Source organism: Sapajus apella, unplaced genomic scaffold, assembly GCF_009761245.1.
Source record: "Sapajus apella isolate SASKATOON/1434 unplaced genomic scaffold, GSC_monkey_1.0 scaffold86, whole genome shotgun sequence".
Taxonomy (NCBI): Eukaryota; Metazoa; Chordata; class Mammalia; order Primates; family Cebidae; genus Sapajus; species Sapajus apella.
In genome coordinates this window covers 6,173,457-6,187,679 of record NW_022437026.1, presented here as the reverse complement: position 1 = coordinate 6,187,679, position 14,223 = coordinate 6,173,457, and the positions used below count along the sequence as shown (strand labels likewise).

General features: G+C 46.7%; 1 protein-coding gene across 1 annotated transcript; it reads right to left on the bottom strand.

Annotated features, from left to right (window-relative positions):
• Positions 1 to 2,977: 2,977 nt before the first annotated feature.
• Positions 2,978 to 11,331, bottom strand: KCNA1 (potassium voltage-gated channel subfamily A member 1). Its single transcript, XM_032254527.1, has 2 exons — positions 10,763 to 11,331; positions 2,978 to 10,396 (listed from the first exon to the last, which is right to left on the bottom strand). The coding sequence occupies exon 2, from the start codon at positions 9,856 to 9,858 to the stop codon at positions 8,371 to 8,373; it is 1,488 nt and encodes a 495-aa protein (XP_032110418.1). The 5' UTR covers positions 9,859 to 10,396; positions 10,763 to 11,331; the 3' UTR covers positions 2,978 to 8,370.
• Between the last annotated feature and the right edge of the window lie 2,892 nt (positions 11,332 to 14,223).

Genomic DNA, 14,223 nt, shown 5'->3' with positions numbered 1-14,223 from the left:
AGTGTCCTTGGAGGCTGCTGTAGGCCTGGTATTATGTGCAGGATGAACTGAAGTTCCTACTGAAGACAGCTCAGCCCCAAGTCTTCAGATCCACCATCACACAAGGCATCCTTTGAATTAGGCATCTAATCTCCCTGGAATCTTCTTTCATAATGTGGCTCCCGCTCTGGGGAGAAATGACTCAATGGCCTCCTCCTGCTCTTTCCTTTTTCCTTGTAATTAAAAAGATATTATTAATATCTCATATTTATAAAACACATTAGAATTGGCCAAACATGTAGACCTATATTATCTCATTTAATGCACATCACCTTATGAGCTATTATATTTGTATTTTAGAAATGAGCAAATTAGGCCAGGCACGGTGGCTCATGTCTGTAATCTCAGCACTTGGGAGGCAGAGACGGGTGGATTACTTGAGGTCAGGAGTTCGAGACCAAACTGGTAAACATGGTGAAACCCCATCTCTACAAAAATATGAAAATTAGCAGGGTATGGTAGCATGTGCCTGTAATCCCAGGTTCTCAGGAGGATGAGGCAGGAGAATCGCTTGAACCCAGGAGGCAGAGTAAGCCAAGATCATGCCACTGCACTCCAGCTTGGGCAGCAGAGTGAGAGTCCATCTCAAAAAAAAAAAAAAAAAAAAAAAAAAAAAAAAAAAAAAAAAAAACATTTAAAGGCTCAGAAAGGCTAAATGCCTACACAAAATCCACTGGTTTGTTTTTACCATGTGACATTACACTTTCCAACATTTGACCAGCTCAACAAACATTCAGAGTCCCTGCTGTGTGCCAGATACTGGCCCATGGAATCGTCAATAAACCCAGGCCTGCTCCATCTGCCCAGTGACCTTGGGCAGATCCCTGTGCATATAAAATAAAGACAGCCATATCAGCCCAACCTAATTCACCAAATAGGATAAAGCAGTATAACTAACGTGGAAGGGGCTTGAAAACTACAGAGAGCTATCCAAACTGGAAGGGTCGCTGTTAGCACCATACCGGGAATCTGCGTCGAGTTGCCTTGAACTTTAAAAGCAAAGGGCTGCTGCTGATTCTGAACATCTGATGATCGAGGGAGTGCTTTTATAGGGGGAGGGAGGGAGTAACACAAAACCAGCCTCATTCTGTATATCACAATTAAGTCTAAGTCCTTTGCTGGGCAGAGGACCCTGGAGCACATTGCTTTGTCAACTAACATACTTCCAATGCCTAGCACAAACCCTAAGTCAGGGGCAGGGCCAAGAAAAATACTGAGGGAAGAAAATACAGTTAAAAGAAGATCTAAAGGTTCTAGCCAGAGTTCATGTCTGCCCCAAATTGCCAAATTTAAGGGCTCAGAATTCAAACATTTAATTCAAACATTTCCACCAGGAAGGAAAAGCGGGAGGGGGAAGTATTAGAATCAGTATACTTTATCAGTTCTAAGATTCCAGTTTTTACATTTTTATGTCTGTAAAATTGGAATAAATCAATGCAATGGCAGGTCATTGCAGAATAGGTCATGGCAGAATAAGTGTCAGTATTCTCTCTTTCTTACAAATATGTCAGATAACAGTGCGTCTTACAATTGATGGTATCTTAGATTTAATTAATTAAATAAGAAGTCTTAAATTGTCTGTTTTCAAGCTGTTTCAAAGGGCTGTTTTCGAGGTATACTGCCTACTATGCTGTGTCTCATCCAGTCAGTACTTTGCCACCAGGCACCTCTGCTCAGCCTCAGGGCTGGCCCTCCCTCCACACTCAAGCCTGGTCAGAATCCAGAAATCAGGACTGACTGCGGCAGGCCGTTTTCCACCCAGTGGCAGAGTAGCTGGCTTCAGGTCGCATTTACTGTCTGTTCTCCCCCTTAAATTGACTTGACTTCATTTAAAGCTTTGTAAACAACAAAGCTTCCAGTTATAGCTCTATTCCTAGCAGCTACCTGGTTCTATCTGTTTCTGCTTCACGAAGACCATTCTAAGGCCAAGCTTTGAGAAATATCCTCTGCTGTTGGTATGGTTTGGGCTGTCTCTTACCTCCTCTTTCAGAGCTTAGCCTGGCCACTTTCCTGGCCACAACAGAAAAATCATGGGCAGCCCCCCCAGCTTTGTAGACTACTTTCAGTGACAACTTCTACAGCAAAATCAAGATTCATCTGCAAATCTTGCAACATGAACCTATCACAATGCAGTACCCTTCAACCATGACGCACCAGCCACCCAGTGCACTTAGCATGTAGCAGACCCCTATCAAGAGCACCTTCCCCTCTTTGTTCTGACATAAAGGAGTTGGTAGAATATGTGATATTCACAAGGAGGAAAGGAGAAGATGTAAATTTCAGGAAGAATCAAAAGGAGATGTACCAATGAGTCATTCAAAAAAAAAAAGAAAACAGGAAGAAAGACATGTGAACCACATGTAGAACTACATGGAAAAAGCCTATGTAAAGAACAGGTAGGAACCACATTGTTTTTACACATCAAAATCACTCCTGACACCACACTGCAACCATCAAGTCAGCTGACACCAGACCACAGCACTGTTACCCTCTCTCTCTCTCTCTCTCTCTCTCTCTCACACACACACACACACACATACACACAATTATCCTTCCTGCAAAGCTTCTCAGGCTGTGCATAAAAAATAGTTTCACATGAAAACAACTTAAGTGAATATAGCCAATTACTTTGCTCCCCTGAGCCTCATGTCTTGTTTTCTTTTAAAAGCTTGATCCTCCTTCCATCCTAACTTCCACAGGCCAAATTCCAAAGGCCTTCACTTGGGATCTTACCTGAGGCCAAACTGAATTTATCCCCAAAATGTAAACCTAGGATATGTCCTTGGAAAGCAGAAACAGACCATGTGGGCCAAAGGAAACAAGGCTGTTTCATGATCTTGGATTCATCACACTATTCAAAGAGGCCCCACAGAAGAAGGTGGAAGAAAAGGGCCCCCAAAAGACCAGTTAAACAAGACACAAATAACCAGCCAAGATATTCCTTGATAAGATCCTTAAAAATTATCTTTAATTGATGCCAAATATGAACAGATCATAAAGTGACAGAAGCAAGTAAAATTGCATAGATGAAAACTATGCGCATCAATTAGGTTCTCAATTCATAACATTCAATGTCCTTGACCTGACATATTACACAGTTAGAGAAGGGAAAATGCACAGTAGGTGAAGATGAGACATGTCCTTAACTCAAGGTGGAAGCAACTGGCAAACTCAAGAAATAAAACAGCGCTTTTTCAGCTTAAATGGTTTGTTGTCCTGAGGGTGCACTTTAAATTAATACTACTCAATTTTTATTTTTAACCTCAGTAATGCTTTATCTTTACTATTAGAGGCGTGTCACATGGAGTCCATGTGGTCTACTTACGGCTGCTGCATAAGCAGTCCCAAAACAGTGCACTGAAGAGAAGAAAGGTGCTTCTGCAAGGTTTGGAGAGGAGACAACTTTGACCTGGAATATTTTACAAGAGATCTCTTGTTTTCTTTTCTTTTCTTTCCATACACCATTTCTTCTTCTTTTCTGATTGTGGTACAAAAGTTTTCTATATTCTTTGAAGTTTCATGTCATAAAAAGTAAACTCCTAGCTAGCTCCTAAATGAAAATCACTGTGACTAGGGTTCATCTCCTTAAAGCTAATAGCCCTGAGGTCAGCAGGGCCTCACCCCTCACATACATGCTAGACTTCCCAAGAAAGCCCAAGGTCATTTTGCCTGAGCAAAGAGGCTGGCATTTAATCCCAAGGCTTCTAAACTTTACATCTATACCCTGAATTAGTTTTCACAGTGACCCAAGGTAATGGAACAGTTTTGGTTAGCAATTTAGCTCCTGTTTTGTTCTTTACAAAAATGGTAAGTAACATACATTCTTTTAAGGTTTACCTGAGTCATGCTAGACATGTTCACATATACCCTGAAGTTCCATGATATAAATACAAGTAATAATGTGCCACGTGGTGGATGAGAGATCACCTCCTGAGATCACAGTTCAACTTGGGCTGTGTCTGGTCTTAAAATATTAGTTTGTTTGTCTTCTTAAAATGAACATAAACATCAAAAGACTTCATTCTTGCTTGGAGAAGCCTGAAGATAACATGCTTGTTTGGCAGTTTATATTCTTTCTAACAATTTTATACTATGGATGGTTACCACCCACCAATTCTCACCACCCCAGGAATAAGTCATTCCTGGAAGAAAATGGGAAAGTGCCTTCTGCTAATGTTCTTTCTCCTTTCTATTCAATCCAATCTACCAAACTAAGAATTAAAATGGAAAATTGTTTAAAAGCATGTGTTTTGAGGTCTCCTATATTAAATGGGAGGGCTAGGAAACTATTTTTATTCACTTTTAGATGGTAACTAATTTGAAAAATGTGTCACTATACACAACATGAAGAAGGCCCTTTATAGACTAAAACCAAATATCTACTTAAAAAATGTACTCCTCATTTACCACTTACATGTATTTTTTTTTTAATTCTCAAGTGAGTGAGGATTGTGATACCATCTGTGCTTTAGGTCCACCATAGTTGAATTTAATCCTGCCCTACAGTTCCATTTCAGGGACATGGCTGCTCACTGGCCAGAATCCTGGAGAAGAACTTGCTATTGGTTTATCTGATTTTGCTAACCCACGAACACACTCCCAATGAATTCATATAACTGAAAATCAGAACTCAAGTCTCCAGGGGATGCAAGGGGAGTTGTGCACGAATGGGCAAAGGGAGATGCAAAAGCATAAAGTTTTCCTGGAGAGAATTTGTCTTCTAGAAATCTGAGGACAGAGGAAATTAATGTCTTTGGTCTCTCTGATTCAGGTCACTTCAGGTGAGTTAACCACTTCAGAGATTCTGGGATGGCTAACAGCCCTGGGGTGACCAACCCTTCCATTTCCACCCTATTGAACTAGGGCCCCAGAAGGCTGGAAGAGCAGAGTTATGGCTATCAGCACATCAGAAGTCTTCTCCTTCTGGAGAAAACACATAGTCGGGACATGAGCTGTTAGAGCTCAGTGCCTAGGAAGGAGAAGAAAAGGTAAAAAGGCTGCTAAAATAAATATGAAAAAGTAAACCAAAAAACAGTCATCCCTTAATAGGCAGTTTCGTTAAGTGCACCTTCAGGTCTACAAAGACATTTCAACACGTTACAGTGCGAGGGGTAAGAGCTTGGTCAAACATCGCATGCCTATGCTACACAGATACTTCCTGTACTCCATTCTTAATGAATTCATTGCAATGAGCTACAGATGAGCTAAGCAGCATTCATTTTCCTCACACCATCCCAAACTCATAACAACAACTCATCCCCAGTCCCAGGCTGACAGGTTCACCGCATGCAGCACTTTTTTCCATATGACATGCAGAAGAATCAACCAGTCCAGGGTGTAACCACGGTAAGCATACCACGTAGCCAAAGTCAGTCTTGGTCCCATTTTCTCATCCGTTAACCCAACCATCCCACAGTACTGAGTGGATTATTGCTGTTGACAGAGTGCGGTGTTTCACGTTCTGTGTGCACTAGGCCTCAAAGTCAAAACGAAAGATCAAGACATCCCCGGGAGCGGGGGGAGGTTGGCATTTTTTTCCTAATTGGGGATTTTTAAGCAAGTAGGAAAGGAATCACCAGAATGAGTTAAGGTTCAGACGAGAAGGGAGACACCACATGGGAGGGTTTAATGCCCTGTAGTCGGGTGCTGTGCAGTTCTTGGCCCCTCATCTTCCACAATGTGTGTTGTGTTCGTGTTACAGATTCACAGAAGTCGCATAGGAAAATAAGATGTCCATGTTCTTTCTTTCAATTGAGTTAGCCAGAATGGTGTAACTCGAGTTTCTAGGGTGAGTGCCTCACTGCTATTTCTAGGACAGGATAGGGGAAAGGGGTGGGAGAAACAGGACAGAGTTTCAGAAGAAGCTGGGCCAGAATGTCAGGTAACAGGCAGCCACATGCTAAGTGCAGAATGAAGATTCCCCACCTCAGAGTCCTTAAAAAGGCTGTGAGTGCTTCTCCACGGGTGGACAGCTGCCGAGCTCCAGACGCTTGTGTTCCGTGGCTCTCTTTCAGCCGGGAACGGGGTCCCCACCATTCTCTGGGCTGGGTGACTGGGGCAGCGGAAGCTAGATGCTCAGTCTGTGAAGTGACTACCAGGTGGGAAGATCATAGGAGCATCATAGGACATATCTGAAGGGGTAGACCAGGAGGGACAACCTAGGAAAGGTTATTACGAACTGAGTGTTCCCATATCCACAATGATGCCTGAAAAATCGGACCATCAGCGAGATTTGCAAAGTGCTGTGCTAACAGAGAAAGAATAAGGAAAGGTGCCAGGAACACTACACTGGACGTGAGGAAGTCTTGTGTGTCCAAAGTGGCCCTCGATAGGAAACACATTCCCAAAGAGTTTATCTTGGCTTCTGGTAGAGAAGAGGAAAAAACAAGTTCACAGTTCGTGACCAGTTCAAAGATGGGTCTCAGTTCACATCCAGTGTCAGGCTGTCAAAGGGACCAACGCCAGTAGGTGGCCAGAGAGGCAGCACCCTTGTGGGTCTCTCCTCTCCAGGGTTTAGGGTGGTGTGGTCTTCTCACAGTGGTGAAATGAGAGCGTGAGAATGGAAAAAGAAAAAGCAAAAGATCTGTGCCCCAACCCTTCCCCACTTTTGTTACCTAACTTCTCAGCTGTGTTAAGGAGGCACTTTCTGCAGTTCACTGTGGGTACAGGATAAAGGCACTAAGCAACTATTAAATCAATTGGTTTAGTTTCTTCAGGGAGCCTCAAGGGGAGGGCTGAAGTCTCTACAGACTTCAAATCATGACTGCAAAGAAAAAAAATTCAGCTCTGCTTTGGATGCACACAATAGAGAAACATTTTCATTTATATCCTAAGAATGCACCAAAAAACATGCAGGATTGCACCTTTTTTTGTCTGTTTGTTTTGCTTGTGTTTGTCTTCTGCTAGAAAGAAAACTTGTTCTTAGGTGTTGCTATATATACCTTGATGACTTATTTAATTTTTCACGTAACTTCCCTTTAAGGGATGGGCATATTGGTCCTCTCTCCGCCTACACCTGCACAAAAACCTGGTATTTCCCTGAGCAAAGGCAGGAAAATTGACTGAGTGTCCCCACCCCCACCCCCATAATTTCTATTGGGCCTTTCATCCCACAGACTTGTAATTTTTATTACTTTTTAAATTTTTATTACTGAAATCATGCATTAATTAATTCAAGGTACATCTTAGTCAAATAGGCCATAATGCTGAATAAGAGAACATGCTTTGAGCTCCAAAAAGTTATTGTTCCCATCTGACTAACATATGCACTTAAATACAGTACTTTATTTACTAATAAAATAGTTAATAAATGGAGGAGTGCACTTTTGGTGAATGCAAATGAAAAAGGATCTATTTTCAGAAGAATCAATTTCAACTTAAGCTTATGCCCTATTGTCTGGGTTAACTTCTCAGCATGCGATTGTAAAATAAATTGTATCAGATTCAAACATGCTTACATTTAACTTCATTTGTGCTCTCTTGCAATAAGGAAACTAAGGTTTTACATCCAGTTCTGAAAGCCAGGGATCAGAGTGCAGGTCTGGTGAGAAAAGACCTGTATTTGGCTCATCTGCAGTTGAGAAAATTTAGCAGCACCGCAGATGAATCAATTAAGTTAATTCAGTTATCTTTTTATTAGAGAATAATCTAAATTAGAAAGAGAATGAGCCCAGGGGGAAATCCCTACAGAGCAGGACCAGTATCAGATTTATAAGGTGCTTTGTGAACCAGTCTTAAGTAATTTTCTTTTCAGTCTTAAGGAGTTTTCTTTTTTCACCTTGTAATATGGAGTTCAGTTGATCAAAATAAAAATATCTGTTCATTGCCCATTTTGGCGGGTCTATCATCTTACATATAATACATCTGATGCACTGTCTTCAGTGTGCTACGCAGTTTGCAAAGATTTTTCTTTTACTGGAGTCCCATGCAAATTTTAATTTTATATTTCTAAGTGATCATCTGGTTTTGAGTTTTTAAAAAAGTTACAGAAGTCAAAGGATTAAAAATGTTTCAGTTTGGGGAAGCATGTGATTCTTATTTCACCTAGACTAGTTCATGGACTGAATCTTTTTAAGCCAGTTTTAGAAAATACTCTCTCTTTTCCCATTTTTTTAATAACAGGAAAATAGTTTATTTTGTCAAGGATCTTGAAAGCTTCTGGTTCACCACCCCCAAAATCCTCAATGCCACAATGCATTGACAGTTAGATAGAGCATTAGAAGTCTACTTAGTAAAGTATCTACAAAGTGTAACATGAGTCACTAGGTTTTCTGTTTTGTTTTTTTAAGTCTTTTGAGCTGCTAAGTGGGCTTGTTTGCTTGCTTTTGTTTTTTAAACATCGGTCAGTAACTTGCTCTTATTAACGCAGTTTTGGTTAGCTGTGGTGCAATTGCCAGTTCTGATATTGACCTGTCTATAATGGGCTATGCTATTATTCATATCCTCTTCGATCTCCATGTACTCAGACTTGCTCATAGTAGAGGAACTGCGGCGACTGAGGTCACTGTCAGAGGCTAAGTTAGGGGAACTGACGTGGAGCAACTGAGCCTGCTCTTCCCCCTCAGTTTCTCGGTGGTAGAAATAGTTGAAATTGGACACAATGACAGGTACGGGCAGGGCAATTGTCAGCACACCAGCGATGGCACACAAGGAGCCCACGATCTTGCCTCCAATTGTCACAGGGTACATGTCACCGTATCCTACAGTGGTCATGGACACCACCGCCCACCAGAAAGCATCGGGGATACTGGAGAAGTGCGACTCAGCTTCTTCCGCCTCGGCAAAGTACACTGCACTAGAAAACAGGATGACCCCGATGAAGAGGAAAAAGATGAGCAGCCCTAGCTCTCTCATACTAGCTTTGAGGGTCTGGCCCAGGATCTGGAGGCCCTTAGAGTGGCGGGAGAGCTTGAAGATTCTAAAAACCCTTACCAAGCGGATGACCCTGAGGATGGCCAGCGACGTGGCCTGCTCGCCCTTCTGGTTTCCTTCCTGCTCAGCTATCTCGGTGCCTAAGGTGATGAAATAAGGAATGATGGCCACAATGTCGATGAAGTTCATGATGTTTTTGAAGAAGTCCGTCTTGCTGGGGCAGGCAAAGAAGCGCACCACCAGCTCGAAGGAGAACCAGATGATGCACAAGGTTTCCACAATGAAGAACGGGTCCGTGAAGATGTTGGAATTGTAGATGACCGTGGTGTTGTCGATGCGGTGGACGGTGCCCGTGAAGTCCTTGTCATCCTTCAGCTCGGGGAGCGTCTCCAGGCAAAAGATGACGATGGAGATGAGGATGACCATGACAGAGACGATGGCGATGACCCTGGCGGGCCCCGAGCTCTCCGGGTACTCGAAGAGCAGCCACACCTGGCGCTGGTACTCCTTCTCGGGCAGAGGGCGCTCCTCCTCCTTGATGAAGCCCTCGTCCTCCCGGAACTTCTCCATGGCCTCCTCGCCCAACTCGTAAAACTTGATCTCCTCGGAGAACATGTCCAGGGGCACGTTGACCGGCCTCCGCAGGCGGCCCCCCGACTGGTAGTAGTAGAGGATGGCGTCGAAGCTGGGCCGGTTGCGGTCGAAGAAGTACTCGTTCCTCAGGGGGTCGAAGTAGCGCATGCGTTTCTTAGGGTTGCCCAGCAGCGTGTTGGGGAACTGCGCCAGGGTTTTGAGCTGCGTCTCGAAGCGCAGCCCGGAGATGTTGATAACCACGCGCTCGCAGCACTCGTGGTCGTCGTGGTCGGCCTGCCGGGGGTAGCTGCCATCCTGCGGGTGGCCCGGGGCGGCCGAAGCCTCGTCCACGTTCTCCCCAGACATCACCGTCATGGTGGAAGTCGGGCGCGGGGGGTGGGAGGCCAGGAGAGAGCCCGGGGTGGGAAAGAGCCAGGAGCCAGGGGTGGGGGGGACCCAAGCGGCCCCCCCACCGGAGTGCACGTCTCCCTCACGCCCAGGGGGAGGGGCTTCAAAACGAGCAGGTACGGAGATCTGCGACTTCGCCTCCACCCTGCTTTTGACTCAATTTGGAATCCCCCTTGCCTGCTGGCCAGTGCAGCTTTTTGCCGAGGGTTGGATTTGGGTTGGGGGTTTGTTGGCTTTTTTCTTTTTTTTTTTTTTTTTTTCTTTTTAAAGATATTTTTTACTGATCCGAGGTGACTTAACGCAGTGCTGTTCTAGCGGACCAGGCCATCGCTTCGGGGGTCGCCCTGGCCTCCCCTCCCCTCCGAGAGCCTTCCTAGGACCCGGTGCAGTGCCGGCTCAGCAGATCCCCACGCCTGCCACCCTCTCTGCTTCTCCTCGGCTCTCCCCCCTCCTACCCCTCTTCGCCTGCCGCCTTCTAAGCTCCCACCAGGGCGATCGATGGACGCTGCAGAGAAATAGAAAGTGATACGGGGGTAGAAAATCAGAAGCATTCCGATGGGACGGACCTACAGACACCGAAGAACACAGACCTCTAGCTTGAGAAAGCACTGGACGTTTGCTAGGGTTATCACACACACGGACAGACAGACACGCAGACACCCGGAAATCCAAGTTTGGGGCTCTTCCATCCCACTTTCCCCAATGCCCAACAGCCGATCTGTTTACAACTTCATTAAACTAGAGATCGGAAAAGCGCCGAGAGACGCCGGGGGAAGCTCCGGGTCCCGGGCAGCATCCCCTAACCCCCGGCCTCCCACGCCCCGTCGCCCCAACCCCCGCTTCTGCAGCCCGGAGCTGGGGAACCCCCTACCTGGCCGGCCGGCTTGGCGCAGGGGCGGTGCTGAGTCCGCGGAGAGCCCGCGTGGGAATGCGGCAGGTCGCCTTTGCAGTGCCCTGGCGGGAGCCCCGGCAGCCACCGCAGCCAGCATCCGAGACGCGCCGGGCAAACTAGCAGCCCTGGTCCGCTCGTCCGACGCCCCTCTCAGTTGGACAATCGCGTTAAGGAGCAGCAACGGCGAAAATGTTCATTTCCTACCCCCATTCTCACTGGTTGCCAGCAACCTGGAGACGCCGTCCTCTCTCCAGTGCAGGGAGTTCCGGAGGATGCGGGGCGGAAAAGCAAAATACCACCCTCTCCCGAAGCTCCGAGGCAAATGACGATAAACAGCACTCTCGCCCCCTCCTAACACTATGGGAGCCCTTGATTCGATCCCGAAGGAGGCGGGCGGGCAGGAGCCTGGATCTACATGGCTCTCCAGTTCCCTTCGCTCTCTGCACCCCTGCGCGGACCTCGCCGAGGCTACGCGGCGCGCCGGGAGCCCTTAGGAGCTTGGAGTCAGGCAGAGTGCCTGCGGCGGCGGGTCCGCTCGGTCCATTTCTGGGCGCTGCAAGATCAGCAGAAACCTGAGAAAGCGCCTGGAATACGGAGCAGCGATTGGCCCACCCGGGCGTGGGTTGGGGAGGGCGGGGGAGGGCGGGAGCGAGGAGGTGGATGGAAAATATGAGGGGGTGGTTTGCAAGAGAGCGGGGTTGTCATTCAGTTCCCACCCTCGCCAGCACAGCTTTTTCCTCTCCTACCAGAAAAGCCGACCACTAACTCTACTTCCCCTGTGGCCCACCGCCCCGCCCACGCACGGCCCCTAGCGGCGCGCGACCTTCCCCGGGAATTTCACATTGGAAATGGTCAGGTCCGACGCAATGCAGGCGGTGGTGTTTCTGGCAAAACTCCTCCGATGGGTTTGCTTTTGTGCAGTCCCACAGTAACCCTCTTCGATCGCACTGCTCTGCGCCCCATCCCGCTCTTCCCCCAAGGAGGCCCTTGCTCTCTGCGGGGTCCACCCAGCCTCCCCCCGCCGACTGGCCTCGCAGAGCTGCAGACTTTGGGCAGAGCTGTGCAGTTAAGGATCCATGGGTTCGTTCCATGTAGTTTCACTGGGCGGCAGCGGTGCTAAAAGCCTGTCCCTCTTTAACCTACGATGGGACTTGAAGTTTTCTTACGATCCGATTATTCTGAAATACAGAGAATGTGACTTGTGGGGGACCAAAGGCCTCGTGGGTTTGTGGGGTTGTCTGCCAACTTGGTGCTAATTGGGGATAATCTGAGAAGCAAGTCGCCTACTCACCTCCCACCCTATGTCCCTCCTCCCGCAGCCTCTTTCCCCAGCCTAGTGCCTCCACGGGGCCACTTCCAAAGCTTGCAATTTATTCGGAAAGGGTCCCCCGCAGAGGCGCATGGCAGCAGAGCCGGGGGCGTGCGCCGTGCCCTGTGAGTGCGGCTGGAGCTGCGCCCCCAGAGGCGCTGCGTTTCCGCGCCTGCAGCGCGAGAAAAGGCAGCAGGCAGCTTGGTACTTCCAGGGCTGCGGAGTCTCCAAGGAGGTTGCAAGAGCCCAGAGTCGCGGCTGATTGGCTTCTCCCGCGGCCTTGGGACCACCCTTCTCACCACCGCGATTCGCCTTGCCTCCCGCCTACACCACCCACCTCCTTAATCAAAACCAATGATTGCCTCCTCCCTGCTCTATTGTGGCTAGTGGAAAGCCGGGGCCTCTGCGGGAATGCCCGGGCAGTGCAACAGTCCCTGTCTGGAACTAGTTAAATCCTTCCTCCAGATTCAGACGCCAGTATTCCTTTCAGGAAAACAAAAGTATACGTTCCCTCCCCTCCTTCAGATCCATACCCCAGCTTTTCTTTCATGAACAATAACTTCTCGTATACTCCTCCTTCCCACATTAAACTCGGCCCTTTTTCCACCTTCCACACGCATATCCCTCAATCTCAATAGCTCCAGGGATCCCTACCTTTCTGCACTGCTGCTCTAGTGCAAATAAATAATCTTTTTAAAACTTTTAAAACTAAAAACAAAGATATAAATATGAAGCTCCTGGCTGAAGTATTGTCAAGTCTCTTGGTTTTGTTGCTGCCGCTGCTGCTGCAGTTAAAATCCTATTGGGGATAACCCTACTAGACAAGGGTTTTCCGACCATATCCTAGCACTACTGAGCTACGGAGCACTATTCTCCTCTTTCTCTGTCCTGCTCTTGTACCTCTTCCTACAACCCACTGCCTTCCTTTAAAAGTCCCTAAGACATTTAAAGCTTCATGTGAATGCAGGTGTCCTGACTCAGCATTTGGAGACTGCCTTACTAGAAGGGATTCACAGACTGGATGGGATACCAGGTTCCTAAATTCAGGGTTTTCTTGGTGGGCATATTAGGAAATCTTCAACATCTCCGATAGATGTGTTTACATCAGGACTGGACTCCAAGGGATTGGAAGAAAATTGTGAGCTAGAAACTTCTCCTCCTCCTCCTCCTTTTTCTTCTTTGAGACAGAGTCTCATTCTGTTGCTCAGGCTAGAGTGTACTTGGTGTCATCATAGCCCACTGCAACCTTGAAGTACTGGGCTTAAGTAATCCTTCCATCTTATCCTCTAAATTAGCTGAAAGAACAACGGGCACAAGCCACCACACCTGCCTAACTGGAACTCAGCATTCTTGATGCAAGTATTCCTTTGGTAAGGGTCTGAAGATTCATTCAACAAATATTTGCCCAGCCCCAGCTATGGGCCAGACACTGCCCTCACACTGGAGACACAGTTTTTTAATGGAGACATATAAGGTCCCAGGTCTCATGGAGCTCATGTTCTCGTGGGAGATGCCGACAACAAACACATATGCATTATAATGTTAGATAAAGGAAATTAAGAAACAGGGCTAGCAAGTGACAAATAGAGGTTTGCAGATAAGAGGGGCTTCTGTGCAGAAGTAACATTTCAACAAAAAACATCAAGAAGAGACAGCAAGGAACAGGAAGATGAAAAGGACTGATGTAAGAGCAAAGGTTCCAAGACAAGGACAGACTCGGCATATTCAGGAAATGAGAAGGCCAGTATGGCCAGAAAGAAGTGACCAAGAAAGAATGTCATGAAAGGTAGGTCAGAAAGGCAGGCAGAGCCCCGAGCATGCAGGGCCCCTCAGGCTATGGTAAGAATCGTTCATCTCATTCTGAGTACAATGGGAACCTACTGGAAGATATGCATCAGTATAGTAATATGATTTCTTTAAGCTCATTCTGGCTACTAGAAACCAGACACAAAGTTGGAGGTTATTAAGCAGCATAAGAAAGGATGGCTTAAACTACGGAGATGGTGATGAGCTTACAAGGAGTTTTTGGGAGAGAATTACTTTTTTAAACAGAGATGGCAGAATTTGGGATGTGAGGAAAAAAACGTTTTAGAACTGTCTCCTGGGCTTGTGGCCTTAGTAACCAAATGGA